The sequence below is a fragment of the Coregonus lavaretus genome (genome assembly GCF_964263955.1).
Source record: "Coregonus lavaretus genome assembly, chromosome: 24".
Lineage (NCBI taxonomy): Eukaryota > Metazoa > Chordata > Actinopteri > Salmoniformes > Salmonidae > Coregonus > Coregonus lavaretus.
This window is the reverse complement of record NC_140011.1, coordinates 41,409,166-41,429,772: the sequence shown is the minus strand read 5'-3', so window position 1 is coordinate 41,429,772 and position 20,607 is coordinate 41,409,166. Positions and strand designations below refer to the sequence as shown.

General features: G+C 46.0%; 1 protein-coding gene across 1 annotated transcript in view; it reads right to left on the bottom strand.

The window, feature by feature from the left end:
• Positions 1 to 19,581, bottom strand: part of LOC311099353 (globoside alpha-1,3-N-acetylgalactosaminyltransferase 1-like) — a gene marked incomplete at both ends in the record, with an annotated part of 53,606 nt that extends 34,025 nt beyond the window's left edge. Inside the window, one exon of the mRNA XM_084140071.1 lies at positions 19,530 to 19,581. Coding sequence (XP_083996197.1) covers positions 19,530 to 19,581 — 52 coding nt within the window. The remainder of the gene's footprint in view (positions 1 to 19,529) is intronic.
• Positions 19,582 to 20,607: the final 1,026 nt, after the last annotated feature.

Sequence of the window (20,607 nt, the reverse complement as noted above, 5' to 3'; positions counted from 1 at the left end):
CTAGCTCAGGATGATTAGCCAGACCACAGCGTCCGTTTTGTTGTAGCCAGCTGGTAGCGATGAATCCGGAGTTAAAGGTCCAGTGATTCAGTGATTCCGGCGGAAAAACTGATATGATCTGGGTCGATAACGCGCTGTGCAGACTGGCCGAATATCCGGTGATCAATGTCCAATGATTAAAATTAATCCCGCTGAAAAAAATCCAATGTTTTGGGTGAAACACCGCTAGCTGTGGCTAATAGCAAGTAGCTAGTTCAATAGCTAGTTCAGTTTAGTGAGTAAGAGGCCACGGATAGCGTGTGCTAGCGGGCCAGGGCTAGCCGATGGATGGAATCTTCGTGGTTAACGTCGTAACCACATCAGACGATTTCGTCGGCAGACCAGTCGTGTAGGATCGGCGGGGCTCCGTGTCAACACTAGGTGGTCCCGTCCGGTTGACAGAGAGGTAGATAGCCGGGAGATGGGCCTAGCTCAGGATGATTAGCCAGACCACAGCGTCCGTTTTGTTGTAGCCAGCTGGTAGCGATGAATCCGGAGTTAAAGGTCCAGTGATTCAGTGATTCCGGCGGAAAAACTGATATGTTCTGGGTCGATAACGCGCTGTGCAGACTGGCCCAATATCCGGTGATCAATGTCCAGTGATTAAAATTAATCCCGCGGAAAAAAATCCAATGTTCTGGGTGAAATACCGCTAACTGTGGCTAATAGCAAGTAGCTAGTTAGCTGGCTAGCTAGTTTCAACTGGAGATTCTAGATAAAAGGTAAGTCAATAATAGAATCCGTTCCACATTGAGTGAGGCGGGTTGCAGGAAAGTATATTTTGTAGAAGGATGAAAAGTCTGATAGGGAAATATGTACGAAAAAAATAAAATAAAAAAAAAGGGTATTTACAGGCTATTTACAGACACACGACAAAAACAGGACTGCACTACTACGTAATTGTATATGTATTTATGTTTAAAAAAACATGGACCACAATGGAAATAAGTCCCCGACATTATTGTTCAAACCTCGTCACTTTAAAAAGTATTTGTGTATATATGTTTTTTTAACTGAGAAATAAAATCTATCAAAAGTGTTTGTGTCACAGGTGAAGAGGGTGGATCTGATCTCCATCACCTAGGACTTGACATAGATTAAATAGATTAATCAAATCTCACATTGTTTTCAATTTCTGCTCAATCTTGCATGCTTTCTCAATCAGCTGTAACTGTATATGCATTCGTAAATCAGGTCCTTTCTTGAGTTGGGCTCTGGGATGTAACAACCGTTCAGCATCTGATTTTATGGTTGATTGTGAAGGAAAGGGGTTGAGTGTGTTAGAGTATGTGTGTGTGTGTTTATCCCACATCTGTTGCAAGGGGGTAAGGATGTTAGGGAGAATATAGGATGAACCACAATAATTGTTTGCTAAAACAATAATTGCTTGTCAAAAATGAAATTTAATACAATGGCAATCCGGGTAATATGTTAAAATCCTACGCATATTAATTGATAATGATGGAAAATAAGATATGCAAGATATTTGAATAGATATATATTTTAAAATAGTTATATATATTGAGGTGACAGCATTGGAAATGCTTTTGGCGGTTAACCTGCTTCTGTTTTGTGGGTGGCACTGTGTACTGTTTTCAATGGATGGGTCCTGGCCTCTCGGGGCCCTAGGGATCCGGAGGGACGGGGGTGGGATGCCGATCACTGGGATGACGGCTCAACTTGGGATGGGGAGGGGCTTTAGCGGGGGAATTAGTGGAGAACAATTGGAGGGTTACTTAGTAGAAATGCAAATATCATGGTACAGCTATATGGACACTCAATCATTACGGTATTTTTTATTGGTAAATGTACAAACATACATAATGATAAATAGACTTGAAAGTTGTATCTCATTATGGTGTATGGTGAAATAAGTATAGCCAGTTATCATTGTAATGGCCTAGCAGAAAATAGCAAAAGAAGAACAATATTTACATGGCTCAAAGAGAAGGAATATAATATCTATTGTTTACAGGAAACTCATTGCCACGATCGTCAGAGGAAGTGGACCAATGCGCAGCGTGATAAGTGAACATACTTTATTTTTTAAATTACCAACACGAAACAAAACAACAAAACGATACGTGAAGTCCTTAGTAACAGACACAAACCATACACGGAACAAGATCCCACAACACACTGTGGATAACAGGCTGCCTAAGTATGGTTCCCAATTAGAGACAACAAGCAACAGCTGATACACGTTGCCTCTGATTGAGAACCACACCGGCCAACATAGAAACAAATGAACTAGATAATCACCCTAGCACACAAAACACATAGAAACAACACACCCTGGCTCAACATAACAGAGTCCCAGAGCCAGGGCGTGACAGTACCCCCCCCCCCCCCCCCAAACCCTGATAGTAGCAATATCAAAAATAGAATTGTTTTATTTTATAAATATTTTATCATTATTACACGCCCTGGCTCTGGGACTCTGTTATGTTGAGCCAGGGTGTGTTGTTTCTATGTGTTTTGTGTGCTAGGGTGAATGTCTAGTTCATTTGTTTCTATGTTGGCCGGTGTGGTTCTCAATCAGAGGCAACGTGTATCAGCTGTTGCTTGTTGTCTCTGATTGGGAACCATACTTAGGCAGCCTGTTATCCACAGTGTGTTGTGGGATCTTGTTCCGTGTATGGTTTGTGTCTGTTACTAAGGACTTCACGTATCGTTTTGTTGTTTTGTTTCGTGTTGGTAATTTAAAAAATAAAGTATGTTCACTTATCACGCTGCGCATTGGTCCACTTCCTCTGACGATCGTGGCAATGAGTTTCCTGTAAACAATAGATATTATATTCCTTCTCTTTGAGCCATGTAAATATTGTTCTTCTTTTGCTATTTTCTGCTAGGCCATTACAATGATAACTGGCTATACTTATTTCACCATACACCATAATGAGATACAACTTTCAAGTCTATTTATCATTATGTATGTTTGTACATTTACCAATAAAAAATACCGTAATGATTGAGTGTCCATATAGCTGTACCATGATATTTGCATTTCTACTAAGTAACCCTCCAATTGTTCTCCACTAATTCCCCCGCTAAAGCCCCTCCCCATCCCAAGTTGAGCCGTCATCCCAGTGATCGGCATCCCACCCCCGTCCCTCCGGATCCCTAGGGCCCCGAGAGGCCAGGACCCATCCATTGAAAACAGTACACAGTGCCACCCACAAAACAGAAGCAGGTTAACCGCCAAAAGCATTTCCAATGCTGTCACCTCAATATATATAACTATTTTAAAATATATATCTATTCAAATATCTTGCATATCTTATTTTCCATCATTATCAATTAATATGCGTAGGATTTTAACATATTACCCGGATTGCCATTGTATTAAATTTCATTTTTGACAAGCAATTATTGTTTTAGCAAACAATTATTGTGGTTCATCCTATATTCTCCCTAACATCCTTACCCCCTTGCAACAGATGTGGGATAAACACACACACACATACTCTAACACACTCAACCCCTTTCCTTCAAAATCAACCATAAAATCAGATGCTGAACGGTTGTTACATCCCAGAGCCCAACTCAAGAAAGGACCTGATTTACGAAGCAAAACAATACAGCACCTGCTGACAGGCGGACAATTAAACACAACACACGACTAACACAACGGGAACTTATAGGAAACATAATTAACACTAAACGGAAACAGGTGTACAACTAAGACAAAACCAAACAAACATCGATAACATACAACGGTGGCAGCTAGTACTCCGGAGACGACGACCGCCGAAGCCTGCCCGAACAAGGAGGAGGAGCAGCCTCGGCCGAAACCGTGACACTCATTCAACAATTCTAGATGAAGTTGCATGGAAAAAGGAATGGGGGGGGGGGGGGGGCGAAATATACTTCTCCCATGGGCAAACAAACTCAAAAGGGGTGATGATATAAATTAATAGTAATTTTGATCCGAATGTGCAAATTGTCCAAATAGATACGCAAGGTAGATGGATTATTTAAAATATGTTATTGGACCATAAACAGATATGGCTCATTAACCTTTACGGACCAAATAATGATGATCCACACTTCTTAGACAATATACAGTGAGGGAAAAAAGTATTTGATCCCCTGCTGATTTTGTACGTTTGCCCACTGACAAAGACATGATCAGTCTATAATTTTAATGGTAGGTTTATTTAAACTGTCACGATCGTCGAAGGGAGTAGACCAAGGCGCAGCGTGAGATTTGTACATCTTATTTAATTAAGTGCACACACAATAAACAAAACAACAAACGATACGTGAAGTCCACGGTACAAGCACAAAACCAACTGGAACAAGATCCCACAACTATTGTGGGCAAACAGCCTCTATAAATATGGCTCCCAATCAGAGACAACCAGCAACAGCTGACACTCGTTGCCTCTGATTGGGAACCACTCTGGCCAACACAGAAATACAATACATAGAATATACACACCCTGGCTCAACATATAGAGTCCCCAGAGCCAGGGTGTGACAGTACCCCCCCCTAAAGGCGCGGACTGCGACCGCGCCTAAACATAAACAAACCAGGGGAGGGCTGGGTGGGCATTCCTCCTCGGAGGCGGTTCCGGCTCCGGGCTTGCCCACCACCTTCCAATAATCCCCCTGTAGCGCCCCTGGTCCGGTCTGGCCCCGCTGGCTGGAGCTGGACTGGACATCGTAGGAGCGGATTGCTTAAGCTCCGGTGTGGAGCAGCTGACCGGTATCTGACCAGGCACCGATAACCCAGGAACGGGCCGGACCGGGCTGACGATGCGCACCCCTGGCTTGGTGCGTGGAGCCGCAACGGGCCGGACCGGGCCGACGATGCGCACCCCTGGCTTGGTGCGTGGAGCAGGAACGGGCCGGACCGGGCTGACGATGCGCACCCCTGGCTTGGTGCGTGGAGCAGCAACGGGCCGGACCGGGCTGACGATGCGCACTCCTGGCTTGGTGCGTGGAGCAGGAACGGGCCGGACCGGGCTGACGATGCGCACCCCTGACTTGGTGCGTGGAGCAGGAACGGGCCGGACCGGGCTGACGATGCGCACCCCTGGCTTGGTGTGTGGAGCAGGAACGGGCCTTACCGGGCTGACGACTCGCACCCCTGGCTTGGTGCGAGTGGCAGGAACAGGCCGGGCCGGGCTGGCAACGCGCACCGTAGGCTTGGTGCGAGTGGCAGGAACAGGCCGGGCCGGGCTGGCGACGCGCACCGTAGGCTTGGTGCGTGGAGCAGGAACGGGCCGGACCGGGCTGACGATGCGCACCCCTGGCTTGGTGCGTGGAGCAGCTACGGGCCGGACCGGGCTGACGATGCGCACCGTAGGCTTGGCGCGAGGAGCAGGAACAGACCGAACCGGGCTGGCAACGCGCACCGTAGGCTTGGTGCAAGGAGCAGGAACAGGCCGGGCCGGCGACGCGCACCGTAGGCTTGGTGCGAGGAGCAGGAACAGGCCGGGCCGGGCTGGCGACGCGCACCATTACCTTGGTGCGGGGAGCAGGAACAGACCGGACCGTACTGGGGACACACACCACTGGCCCTACGCAGGGATCTGGAACGGGCCGGACCGGACTGGTAACACACCCCAGTACCTCTCGCCGTGCCTCTACATCTTCTTTCCCCTCTTTGACCAGTGGCCCCCGTAACCTGGCGGCCTCCTCTGCCAACCTCCCAATTCGCCCTGTGGCAGCCTCCTGCTGCCCAGTCGCCCATGCCGTGTGCCCCCCCCTAAAAAAATGTTGTGGTTGCCTCTCGTCCGTCCTACGACGACACTGTTGACGCCGTTGCTCCTCGCTCGCCAGGGCCTTAATCTTAGCCCATGGTCCTTTTCCCCCGAGCATGTCCTCCCAGGACCACACTTTGCCCACCTGGGCCATCGCCAACCTCTCCAGCTCCTTTCCCGGCGCTTCCTCCCATGTCCAAGCTGCCTGCTCCTGGACACGCTGCTTGGTCCTGGTGTGGTGGGATCTTCTGTCACAATCGTCGAAGGGAGTAGACCAAGGCGCAGCGTGAGATTTGTACATCTTATTTAATTAAGTGCACACACAATAAACAAAACAACAAACGATACGTGAAGTCCACGGTACAAGCACAAAACCAACTGGAACAAGATCCCACAACTATTGTGGGCAAACAGCCTCTATAAATATGGCTCCCAATCAGAGACAACCAGCAACAGCTGACACTCGTTGCCTCTGATTGGGAACCACTCTGGCCAACACAGAAATACAATACATAGAATATACACACCCTGGCTCAACATATAGAGTCCCCAAGCCAGGGTGTGACATAAACAGTGAGAGACAGAATAACAACAACAAAATCCAGAAAAACGCATGTCAAAAATGTTACAAATTGATTAGCATTTTAATGAGGGAAATAAGTATTTGACCCCCTCTCAATCAGAAAGATTTCTGGCTCCCAGGTGTCTTTTATACAAGTAACGAGCTGAGATTAGGAGCACACTCTTAAAGGGGGTGCTCCTAATCTCAGTTTGTTACCTGTATAAAAGACACCTGTCCACAGAAGCAATCAATCAATCAGATTCCAAACTCTCCACCATGGCCAAGACCAAAGAGCTCTCCAAGGATGTCAGGGACAAGATTGTAGACCTACACAAGGCTGGAATGGGCTATAAGACCATCGCCAAGCAGCTTGGTGAGAAGGTGACAACAGTTGGTGTGATTATTCCCAAATGGAAGAAACACAAAATAACTGTCAATCTCCCTCGGCCTGGGACTCCATGCAAGATCTCACCTCGTGGAGTTGCAATGATCATGAGAACGGTGAGGAATCAGCCCAGAACTACACGGGAGGATCTTGTCATTGATCTCAAGGCAGCTGGGACCATAGTCACCAAGAAAACAATTGGTAACACACTACGCCGTGAAGGACTGAATTCCTGCAGCGACCGCAAGGTCCCCCTGCTCAAGAGAGCACATATACAGGGCCGTCTGAAGTTTGCCAATGAACATCTGAATGATTCAGAGGAGAACTGGGTAAAAGTGTTGTGGTCAGATGAGACCAAAATCGAGCTCTTTGGCATCAACTCAACTCGCCGTGTGTGGAGGAGGAATGCTGCCTATGACCCCAAGAACACCATCCCCACCGTCAAACATGGAGGTGGAAACGTTATGCTTTGGGGGTGTTTTTCTGCTATGGGGACAGGACAACTACACTGCATCAAAGGGACGATGGACGGGGCCATGTACCGTCAAATCTTGGGTGAGAACCTCCTTCCCTCAGCCAGGGCATTAAAAATGGGTCGTGGATGGGGTATTCCAGCATGACAATGACCCAAAACACACGGCCAAGGCAACAAAGGAGTGGCTCAAGAAGAAGCACATTAAGGTCTTGGAGTGGCCTAGCCAGTCTCCAGACCTTAATCCCATAGAAAATCTGTGGAGGGAGCTGAAGGTTCGAGTTGCCAAACGTCAGCCTTGAAACCTTAATGACTTGGAGAAGATCTGCAAAGAGGAGTGGAACAAAATCCCTCCTGAGATGTGTGCAAACCTGGTGGCCAACTACAAGAAACGTCTGACCTCTGTGATTGCCAAAAAGGGTTTTGCCACCAAGTACTAAGTCATGTTTTGCAGAGGGGTCAAATACTTATTTCCCTCATTAAAATGCAAATCAATTTATAACATTTTTGACATACGTTTTTCTGGATTTTTTTGTTGTTATTCTGTCTCTCACTGTTCAAATAAACCTACCATTAAAATTATAGACTGATCATGTCTTGGTCAGTGGGCAAACGTACAAAATCAGCAGGGGATCAAATACTTTTTTCCCTCACTGTACGCACCGCTTCTGGGTGCTGGTACTCAGCTCCAGTGAACTCCTGCCCATGCACTGCCTCCCCTGCTGATAATGCCACCAAATATCTTTCTTGTGTTGAACAGGAAATTACATCCATTACAGTCTTGGGACAAAGCCAGATACTTTCCCTCATTGGTTGCTTTGATAAAAGTCAGTGTGATCGAGTGTCGGTTGAGGTGTAGGGGTGAAGCTTATGATTGACAGACACCACTCTTCCTATCTGAGTGACCATACTCTCCTCTAATGAACATTTCTTGAATTGAAGAGGTGCCTCACCGAATAGAAGCCCCATAGATTGAATGTGATATGCACTTTCAAATAATAATTGGCTCAACACAAGCATTGCAATTTTGACATTCGAGGTGTGATTATGTTATTTGTAACTCGACACAGCCCATTAATTGCACCAAGTTTTCATTATACGATGTGTAGATTCTATAGTAAAAAAAAAAAATTGGGGGGGGGGGTATTGGAATTGAGACAAGTCTGTCTCCAGTAGTCTATTCCTTCATGCGTACGTTGTAGTCCAGGCCCTATAAAATCCAGACCTCAAAAATGGTCTTCTGATGTGATTTATGCATTGACATCGACTCATCCAACATCCAATTTAGTACGAGGTGGACTAATTTAGTGTGAGGTTAAAGGTGTAGGCCTACGAGGTGGAAAATCCACCACCAAGATGTTTGCAATTGAGCTGTATCATTTAGACGAATTGAGTTATGCTAGGCATACGTTAGACAACAACAAAAATCTTGTTGGCAGTGCTCACATTATGCGAATTGTCTTTAGACCAGGGTCGGCTGGTGGGAGGACTTATAGGAGGAAATACAAGTCTTTCACTCGCTCACATTGTGACCTACGACATCTTGATTTACCTGCGATCCCAGAAATGTGTTGTGGATCCCAAATTGTTGCAAAATCGCAGTTTTAAATGGTGTAATGTATGGCCAACTTTACCTATTTCCTCATTCTGTCACCATCCCTCTTCTGTAATGGTGAGTGAAGTTAGATGCAGTACTTTAATAAGCACACTCCGGTAATGCATTAAAAATATTTGTTTTAAGTAATAATCTAAATATTAATAAGTATTGTTTGCAAATTAGACCATAAATGTCAAAGTACATTCAAAATACTTCCTTAACAGCCGTGAACTGGCATATTTTCTGTTGTAATGCCTGAAGGAGAAAACAACAGAAAGAAAACTGTACCCTGAACTTTGTTATTTTGTTACAGAGCAGCAGATAGGGTTCTGCAAGTCACTCCTCAGAACCTTTAATAGTTAACATATTAACAGGAAACCAGTGCTTATATTGCTGTCAGACAATACAAGGAAGTGTTTGTGTGTGTGTGTGTTTTATTGCCATTAGCAGAGAGGACAAGGTGAAGCGAGAGGGTTTACCCACATAAAATCTATCGACGAAAAAAATTCCACAAAGTGACAAATGTTTGTATGGAGGTCATTGAGAGTCGAATTTGGTCACCTGATCTCGCCTCCTCCCGCCTGCCTTCCATCTTTGTGGACATGTATTTCCATTGTTAGAGCGGGTCACTGTCACACCCTGGCTCTGGGGACTCTATATGTTGAGCCAGGGTGTGTAGATTCTATGTGTTTGTGTTCTATGTTGTAGTTCTAGTTCTTGTATTTCTATGTTGGCCAGAGTGGTTCTCAATCAGAGGCAATGAGTGTCAGCTGTTGCTGGTTGTCTCTGATTGGGAACCACATTTAGACAGGCTGTTTTCCCAAAGTAGTTGTGGGATCTTGTTCCGTGTTGGTTGTGTTAGACCTAGGACGTCACATTATCGTTTGTTGTTTTGTTTTTGTGTGCACTTAATAAAATAAGTATGTACGAATATCACGCTGCGCCTTGGTCCTCCTCCTTCGACGATCGTGACAGAAGATCCCACCAAAACAGGACCAAGCAGCGTGTCCAGGAGCAAGCGCCGGGTAAGGAGCTGGAGAGGTTGGCGATGGCCCAGGTGGGCCAATGGTGGTCCTGGGAGGACATGCTCACGGAGAAAGGGCCATGGGCTAAAGTTAAGGCTCTGGCGAGAGAGGAGCAACGGCGTCAACAGTGTCGTCGTCGGACGGACGAGAGGCAACCCAAAAAAACATTTTAGGGGGGGGCACACGGCATGGGCGACGGGGCAGCAGGAGGCAGCTACAGGGCGTATTGGGAGGTTAGGTGAGGAGGCCACCAGGTTAAGGGGGCTATTGGTCCAGAGGGAGCAGGAGTTAGTGGTTCAGAGGGAGGAGCTACTGGAGGCGATAAGGGAGAAGGAGAGAGTAGAGGCACGGCGAGAGGAACTGTGTAGGCAGCTGAGAGAGCGGAGGGTTATGAAGAAACCCAGTCCCGCTCCTCACACCAAGCAAGTGGTGTGTGTCACCAGTCCGGTCCGGCCCGTTCCTGCTCCCTGCACTAAGTTAGTGGTGCGTGTTCCCAGTCCGGCCCGACCTGTTCCTGCTCCCCGCACCAAGCCTATGGTGCGTGTCGTCAGCCCGGTCCGGCCCATTCCTGCTCCCCGCACCAAGCCTACGGTGCGCGTCGCCAGCCCGGCCCGGCCTGTTCCTGCTCCCGGCACCAAGCCAATGGTTCGCGTCGTCAGCCCGGCCCGGCCTGTTCCTGCTCCCCGCACCAAGCCAATGGTGCGCGTCGTCAGCCCGGCCGGGCCTGTTCCTGCTCCCCGCACCAAGACAATGGTGCGCGTCGTCAGCCCGGCCCGGCCTGTTCCTGCTCCCTGCACCAAGCCAATGGTGCGCGTCGCCAGCCCGGCCCGGCCTGTTCCTGCTCCCTGCACCAAGCCAATGGTGCGCGTTGCCAGCCCGGCCCGGCCTGTTCCTGCTCCCCGCACCATGCCAATGGTGCGCGTCGCCAGCCCGGCCCGGCCTGTTCCTGCCCCTCGCACCAAGCCTACGGTGCGCGTCGCCAGCCCGGCCCGGCCTGTTCCTGCTCCCCGCACCAAGCCAATGGTGCGCGTTGCCAGCTCGGCCCGGCCTGTTCCTGCTCCCCGCACCAAGCCAATGGTGCACGTCGCCAGCCCGGCCTGTTCCTGCTCCCCGCACCAAGCTAATGGTGCGCGTCGCCAGCCCGGCCTGGCCTGTTCCTGCTCCCCGCACCAAGCTAATGGTGCGCGTCGCCAGCCCGGCCCGGCCTGTTCCTGCTCCCTGCACCAAGCCAATGGTGCGCGTTGCCAGCCCGGCCCGGCCTGTTCCTGCTCCCCGCACCAAGCCAATGGTGCGCGTCGCCAGCCCGGCCCGGCCTGTTCCTGCTCCCCGCACCAAGCCAATGGTGCACGTCGCCAGCCCGGCCTGTTCCTGCTCCCCGCACCAAGCTAATGGTGCGCGTCGCCAGCCCGGCCTGGCCTGTTCCTGCTCCCCGCACCAAGCTAATGGTGCGCGTCGCCAGCCCGGCCCGGCCTGTTCCTGCCCCTCGCACCAAGCCTACGGTGCGCGTCGCCAGCCCGGCCCGGCCTGTTCCTGCCACTCGCACCAAGCCAGGGGTGCGAGTCGTCAGCCCGGTCCGGCCCGTTCCTGCTCAACGCCCCAAGCCAGGGGTTCGCATCGTCAGCCCGGTCCGGCCCGTTGCTGCTCCACGCACCAAGTCAGGGGTGCGCATCGTCAGCCCGGTCCGGCCCGTTCCTGCTCCACGCACCAAGCCAGGGGTGCGCGTCAGAGTACAGGCCTCGGTGTAACGCTCATTCCTTCGACGATAAGCGCAAATCCGACCATCACCCCTGGTGAGACAAAATGCAACTCGTCAGTGAAGAGCACTTTTTGCCAGTCCTGTCTGGTCCAGCGATGGTGGGTTTGTGCCCATAGGCGACATTGTTGCCGGTGATGTCTGGTGAGGACCTGCCTTACAACAGGCCTACAAGCCCTCAGTCCAGCCTCTATCAGCCTATATCGGACAGTCTGAGGACTGATGGAGGGATTGTGTGTTCCTGGTGTAACTCAGGCAGTTGTTGTTGCCATCCTGTACCTGTCCCGGAGGTGTGATGTTCGGATGTACTGATCCTGTGCAGGTGTTGTTACACGTGGTCTGCAACTGCAAGGACGATCAGCTGTCCGTCCTGTCTACCTGTAGCGCTGTCTTAGGCGTCTCACAGTGACCTTAATTGCCTACCGTCTGTAAGCTGTTAGTGTCTTAACGACCGTTCCAAAGGTGCATGTTCATCAATTGTTTATGGTTCATTGAACAAGCATGGGAAACAGTGTTTAAACCCTTTACATTTAAGATCTGTGAAGTTATTTGGATTTTTACAAATTATCTTTGAAAGACGGTCCTGAAAAAGGGATGTTTCTTTTTTTGCTGAGTTTATTTGTTTCACCGAGATATTCACCGGTGTGCTTTGTTTTCTCCAGTGCCCCGTTATACCGCACTGTAGTGTTTTACGAATTGCTGCGTACCGCTGTATTTCCCGAATAAACCATTTATTCTGTGATTTACCCTCCTGCACCTGACTCCGTCCAAATCACCCCCTACAATCAACAAGTGCACTATATAGGGAATGGGGTGCATTTTGGGACACATATACAGTATCACAGCTTTTTAAAATCTCTTTCTACTCCTTTTACCATTGAGATCAGAGAACCACAGTCAATTGTTGTAGGCCTATATAAATACATTTAATGGATAATTTCAATTGCACTAATTACAAAAAAGAGCAGCCATATAATATGATAACATTTGAATAATGTAACGATTAGTTCACAGGACCTTTGTAGCGGAACACTGACTGCACAAAGACAACACATTTTAACCGAATATTCTTCCATCACAGAGACTGTATAGAGATTACAACCAGACCTGGGTTCAAGTAGTATTTTAAATCTTTCAAATGCTTTTAGTGTTTTCTCTAGTCTGTCTGGAGTGCCAGATAGGTGAGCTTGCATTCCATGTGACTATTCCATTGGTTCCATTGTGCGAGGCATGCTTAATCAAGCCAAGATAAAAGTTTTTGAAATGATTCCAAATAGTTTTTGAACCAAGGTAGGATTTTAACACAACCAGCCTCATCTCATATACAGCGGGGGAAAAACGTATTTAGTCAGCCACTGTCACACCCTGGCTCTAGGACTCTATATGTTGAGCCAGGGTGTGTTCAATCTATGTGTTTATTTCTATGTTGGTAATTCTGGTGTGTTTATTTCTATGTTGGCTAGAGTGACTCCCAATCAGAGGCAACGAGTGTCAGCTGTCGTTGGTTGTCTCTGATTGGGAGCCATATTTATACTGTCTATTTTCCCTTTGTGTTTGTGGGTTCTTGTTCCGTGTTTGGTCATTGTTACCGTGGACTTCACGAGTCGTTTCTTATTTTGTTGATTGTGTTCTATTATCACTAAAGATAATAAAGTTAAACATGTTCGTGCATCACGCTGCGCCTTGGTCTGTTCATTACGACGAGCGTGACAGCCACCAATTGTGCAAGTTCTCCCACTTAAAAAGATGAGAGAGGCCTGTAATTTTCATCATAGGTACACGTCCACTATGACAGACAAAATGAGAAAAAAAATCCAGAAAATCACAATGTAGGATTTTTAATGAATTTATTTGCAAATTATGGTGGAAAATAAGTATTTGGTCAATAACAAAAGTTTGTCAATACTTTGTTATATACCCTTTGTTGGCAATGACACAGGTCAAACGTTTTCTGTAAGTCTTCACAAGGTTTTCACACACTGTTGCTGGTATTTTGGCCCATTCCTCCATGCAGATCTCCTCTAGAGCAGTGATGTTTTGGGGCTGTCGCTGGGCAACACGGACATTCAACTCCCTCCAAAGATTTTCTATGGGGTTGAGATCTGGAGACTGGCTAGGCCACTCCAGGACCTTGAAATGCTTCTTACGAAGCCACTCCTTCGTTGCCCGGGCGGTGTGTTTGGGATCATTGTCATGCTGAAAGACCCAGCCACGTTTCATCTTCAATGCCCTTGCTGATGGAAGGAGGTTTTCACTCAAAATCTCACGATACATGGCCCCATTCATTCTTTCCTTTACACGGATCAGTCGTCCCTGTCCCTTTGCAGAAAAACAGCCCCAAAGCATTATGTTTCCACCCCCATGCTTCACAGTAGGTATGGTGTTCTTTGGATGCAACTCAGCATTCTTTGTCCTCCAAACACGACGAGTTGAGGTTTTACCAAAAAGTTATATTTTGGTTTCATCTGACCATATGACATTCTCCCAATCCTCTTCTGGATCATCCAAATGCACTCTAGCAAACTTCAGACGGGCCTGGACATGTACCGGCTTAAGCAGGGGGACACGTCTGGTACTGCAGGATTTTAGTCCCTGGCGGCGTAGTGTGTTACTGATGGTAGGCTTTGTTACTTTGGTCCCAGCTCTCTGCAGGTCATTCACTAGGTCCCCCCGTGTGGTTCTGGGATTTTTGCTCACCGTTCTTGTGATCATTTTGACCCGACGGGGTGAGATCTTGCGTGGAGCCCCAGATCGAGGGAGATTATCAGTGGTCTTGTATGTCTTCCATTTCCTAATAATTGCTCCCACAGTTGATTTCCTCAAACCAAGCTGCTTACCTATTGCAGATTCAGTCTTCCCAGCCTGGTGCAGGTCTACAATTTTGTTTCTGGTGTCCTTTGACAGCTCTTTGGTCTTGGCCATAGTGGAGTTTGGAGTGTGACTGTTTGAGGTTGTGGACAGGTGTCTTTTATACTGATAACAAGTTCAAACAGGTGCCATTAATACAGGTAACGATTGGAGGACAGAGGAGCCTCTTAAAGAAGAAGTTACAGGTCTGTGAGAGCCAGAAATCTTGCTTGTTTGTAGGTGACCAAATACTTATTTTCCACCATAATTTGCAAATAAATTCATTAAAAATCCTACAATGTGATTTTCTGGATTTTTTTTTCTCAATTGTCTTTCATAATTGACGTGTACCTATGATGAAAATTACAGGCCTCTCTCATCGTTTTAAGTGGGAAAACTTGCACAATTGGTGGCTGACTAAATACTTTTTTCCCCCACTGTAGGTGAATGGCAGTAGTAGACAAGAGGGGTGTATACGGTAGCATGTAGACCTACAGGACACTGTGTGTGTTACCATGAGTCAGTATGCCCATGAACGATACAGGGGGAAGATATACCATGAGACTGGATATGTACCATGTATAGAATAATGTGGTGCCTCCACCTAATAAGCATAATCACGTGATTGGTTAGATAGGCAGGCTTGAACTCCTTGTGACTTATCCATTTGTTCCATTGTGCCAGGCAAGCTCAATCAAGCCCAGATAAAAGTATTTGAAATGATTCCGAATAATATTTGAACCCAGGTCAGATTTGAACACAACCAGCCTCATCCCATATATAAGGATGATCCAGGCTGCGCTCTGTGGTCCACTGACACACAAAGCTCAACTATTGATTAGGCCTAAGCCTACGTTTTTAGACAAGAAAATTATATTTACCAGGGCTACAACAACACAGTGCAATGAGGAAGTTATTATTGTTATCTAGTGAGTGCACATTTATTGTCTATAGGCTGTAAATTGCAGTGATATAAGCTAATTTGAATAACTGCTCAAACATTCTGTTTTGTTTCATGCCGAAATAACTGCATAGCCTACAGCCTAGGCCTGATTATGCAACCATTTGAATCAGATTGGGTCTATTCTCAACAGTTGTGAAAGTCCAGAAAGGTACATTAGCAGGCCATTCATATGGTGTATTTTGTCAGGATGTAGCCCAGTGTTAAGATATGCCTACTGTAGGAAAATACTGTCTTCTTTCCAACTCCATGCCCATTCTTAATGCTGCAGCCTATTTTACCAGGGTTGCAACTTTCACTGGGGACGGGGGGGACATGACAGTCAGTACACAACATACTATTGATGTTGATGAAGGGATACAGATATGTTTGAATGCCCAGTCATGTTCATATAATCTCAGACATAAATTACTGCAGTTTAAGACCATCCATAGAACATCTTATATGCCAGTGAAACTGAATATCATGCACTCAGAAATGTAATTCCTCTGCTGGAAGTGTAAAACACAAAAGGGGACATATTTGCATATGTTATGATCTTGTGAAGGCTGGCTGAATTCTGGCAAAGAGTATGTGCTTTTATCTCAGCATGTCTACAGATTCTCCCATCTCCCTGTTTTTGTTTGCTTGGAAACATTGACGTGAGTAAGACTTTTAACCAGGTCAACATTCACAAGGCCGCAGACGGATTACCAGGACGTGTACTCCGAGCATGCGCTGACCAACTGGCAAGTGTCTTCACTGACATTTACAACATGTCCCTGACTGAGTCTGTAATACCAACATGTTTCAAGCAGACCACCATAGTCCATGTGCCCAAGAACACTAAGATAACCTGCCTAAATGACTACCGACCCGTAGCACTCACATCTGTAGTCATGAAGTGCTTTGAAAGGCAGGTCATGGCTCACATCAACACCATTTTCCCAGAAACCCTAGACCCACTCCAATTTGCATACCGCCCCAACAGATCCACAGATGATGCAATCTCTATTGCACTCCACACTGCCCATTCCCACCTGGACAAGAGGAACACCTACATGAGAATGCTATTCATTGACCATATGTAATGACATCTTAATAGTGCATTTTTTAATTGACTTGTACTCATTGTGTAGCATTTTGACTGCTGTTTCTAAAAATCACCTGGTCCCAGTTGTCTGTACAGTATAATGTGCAGCTATCTATAGCTGTCACTTTGTACAACATGTTTCCAGCTGGCTCCAACACCTCTCTGCATGCCAAACCACAGGTGTCACAGTACAGTAGCAGCACCTTCCAGCCTCCCCTTCTCCTGCTGCTTTGTCTATAAGGAAATATTATATCCACTGTGCTCCCACTCAGCCCCTCCCAGTCCCTGCATGCAAATCCTCAAGATGCAATTCCTCCCCTACCAACCAACCACCTCCCCTACCAACAGAATCACAATAACTACACCCAGTGGTGGAAAAAGTACCCAATTGTCATACTTGAGTAAAAGTAAAGATACCTTAATGGAAAATTACTCAAGTAAAATTGAAAGTCACTCAGTAAAATTCTACTTGAATGAAAATCTAAAATTGCTAAATATACTTAAGTATTAAAAGTAAAAGTATAAATCATTTCAAATTCCTTATATTAAGCAAACCAGACAGCACCATTTTCATGTTTTTAAAATGTACGGATAGCCAGGGGCACACTCCAACACTCAGACATAACTTACAAACAAATCATTTGTGTTTAGTGAGTCCACCAGATCAGAGGCAGTAGAGATTGAACAGGGATGTTCTCTTGATAAGTGTGTGAATTGGACCATGTTCTTGTCCTGCTAAGCATTCAAAATGTAACGAGTACTTTTGGGTGTCAGGGAAAATGTATGGAGTAAAAAGTACATTATTTTTTCTTTAGGAATGTAGTGAAGTAAAAGGAAAAGTTGTCCAAAATATAAATAGTAAAGTACAGATACCCTCTATGTCATATTTCATTGTTGCTACAGGCTATTGTTGATCTGTGTTACTTCTCTACACTGAATTCATTTAGTCAACAATCAACATGTTCTGCGTTCATTCATAAGACAGAGGTGTATTCACTAGGAACCAAAACGGAAGCAAACAGCCAAAACAAGGAGGGACAAACCTAAACTTGACCAATAAGAAACACTTGTTTTTGTTCCAAAATGTTTTCTATTGCAAAATGTTTTGCTACGGTGTGCACTAATGAATACACCCCTGCTGTTGGGTACCTGGTGTTTTGCACTGATTAAAGCACCTGTAACACAGGGGGCTGCTGAGGGGAGGACGGCTTATAATAATGGCTGGAATGGAGTCAATGGAATGGTATCAACCACGTGTTTGATGTTTTTGATACTATTCCATTTATTCCGTTCCAGCCATTACCAGGTACCCAACAGCATCCTCCCCAATTAAGGTGCCACCGGCCACCTGTGACCTGTAAGGATTATGTTATGTGTTCACTGTGGATCCTCCTTTCCCAAAAACTCCCGGCTTTCCAGATATCCTGGTTGGAAAACTCTGGAATTACGAGGGAATATGCAGGAAATCCGTGAATCCTCCAACCAGGATTTCTGGAAAATCAGGTAATTTTGGGAAGGTTCCCGGAATTATTTTACATTTACATTTTATTCATTTAGCAGACGCTCTTATCCAGAGCGACTTACAGGAGCAATTAGGGTTAAGTGCCTTGCTCAAGGGCACATCGACAGATTTTTCACCTAGTCGGCTCGGGGATTAGAACCAGCGACCTTTCGGTTACTGGCACAACGCTCTTAACCACTAAGCTGCAACCCTAATGCTCAGGCCCTCCGTAGTTCATGTCGTGTTGAGAAGACAACCATCAGTTTTGATTAAGCTAACTTGGTTGTCAGTATTCACTCATCTATGTTATTTACATTATAGCCCCACCTGTACGTGAAGAAGATTTACTTCCTGGAATTCAAAACAATAAAAAAGATCAGGCTCCAAACATCTGCAATATGTGTCCTTTAATAGTAACTTGGTTGTCAAAAATCACTCACTATAGTCCCACCTCGTTTGTGAATATCATTTGCTTGAATGCAAAACAGTAAAAAGGGGAGGTTGCAAGTGTCCAATGTTATATTATGCTAACTTATATTATGCTAACGGTAGCCAGAAGTAAATAATGGATTATTGTGGATTCTGGCACCATGGGCTTTCAGACACATATCAAGGTTAGGGTAATTTGACCCAAATATAGAGTTTGGATTACCTATCCCTTTAAAAGCCTGTGGGGTTCAGTCCTAGTACAGCAGGACAATGTCTCCCCGTGCTGTCTGTCTGTGTGAACTGCATGCGCTCCTGGACTCTGTTAACCACTGTTATCGTTCTACCACTCTAGGGCCAGTTTCCCAGACACAGTCACAGATTAAGCCTAGTCCAGGACAAGAAATCATTCTCAAGAGATTCTCTATTGAAAGAGCTTTTAAGTCCAGGACTAGGCTTAATCTTTGTCTGGGAAAGCGGCCCATTGAGAATAAAACTCGGCTACATTTTAATGTCAGACACCATGACCACAGATGTCAGAGATAAGTATAATCATTTTGATGTAAAACATGACAAAGGCCATAAAACATTATTTTATAAATAAAATTAAATAAAATAAATAAAACATGACCAATCAATCAATCAAATGTATTTATAAAGCCCTTTTTACATCAGCAGATGACACAAAGTGCTTATACAGAATCCCAGCCTAAAACCCCAAACAGCAAGCAATGCAGATGTAGAAGCAAGGTTTTAAACCAGGGATGGGAAACTGGCGGCCCGCAGGCCCCTTTTGAAGGCCTTCGGATCAATTTCAACAAAATGTTTTTTGGAACTCAGAAGGGGTCTCAAGTTACTGTTGCGAGTTAGAATAGTAGAATACACAAAGTGAAATTTTGAAATGTGGTTGTGCATCAGCATTTTCTCTCTTGTTATGTCAGTCACTGATAGTCAGTTCATTAGCCCATGTCAGCATTTTTTGGGGGGATTGCCAAGTTATTTTAGCGGCCAGCCATCTAAACTTGTTAACATGGACGAAATTAACGGCCCCAGGGTCCCCATTGACTTTGTTAGTCAGTCACTCAGATCTAATATTAAACTGCAAAAATGTCTCTCCACCCTGTGGCAAAATGTGTAGAATTGCAGGAAATTAGTCATATGGGGCCACATTTGCTCACGGGTCTGCAAGATGGGTACATTGTGTCCTCCACCCCCATCAAAGTTGCCCATCCCTGTTTCAAACAATGCAGCAATTACATCGAATTACACTAGAATGCCATAGCACACTTCACAGACAGATGCAGCAACCGTCTGAGCGGTTGGCTTCTGAGTCCTCACCCGCTACGGACTTAAGCCGACTCTGCTTTGGTCTGACCCACTACAGGCGGTCCGGCAAGTACCCAGCAGATGTGTTCATATCCAGAGTTTTATTCTCTAGTTTTATCCACACATTACCACACACAAAGAAGTGATCTTTCTGATACATAGGATGGACTTGTGGTTCTAAAAGGTATTAAAACATATACACATGACAGTATTAATATAGTTGTACATGCATTCGGAATATATAACAGGAATGAAAATAATATTCACACAGCAGCATCACAAAAACATATGTCTATCACAGGAGGCTGGTGGCACCTTAATTGGGGAGGACTGGCTTGTGGCAGGAGCGGAATGGTATCAAATCCAAACACATGGTTTGATGCCATTATTATGAGCCGTCCTCCCCTCAGCAGCCTCCACTGATGTACAGTGCATTCGGAAAGTATTCAGACCCCTTGACTTTTGCCAGAATTTTGTTATGTTACAGCCTTATTCTAAAATTGATGAAATTGTTTTTTCCCCTCATCAATCTACACACAATACCCAATAATGACAAAGCAAAAACAAGTTTAGATTTTTTTTCCAATTTATAAATAATAAGAAACTGATATTACATTTACATACGTTTTCAGACCATTTACTCAGTACTTTCTTGAAGCACCTTTGGCAGCGATTACAGCCTCGAGTCTTCTTGGGTATGACGCTACAAGCTTGGCACACCTGTATTTGGGGAGTTTCTCCCATTCTTCTCTGCAGATCCTGTCAAGCTCTGTCAGGTTGAATGCGGAGCGTCGCTGCACAGCTATTTTCAGGTCTCTCCAGAGATGTTCGATCGGGTTCAAGTCCGGGCTCTGGCAGGGCCACTCAAGGACATTCAGAGACTTGTCCCGAAGCCTGATCTGTGTCTGGTGCCAACCAGCCATTATTATG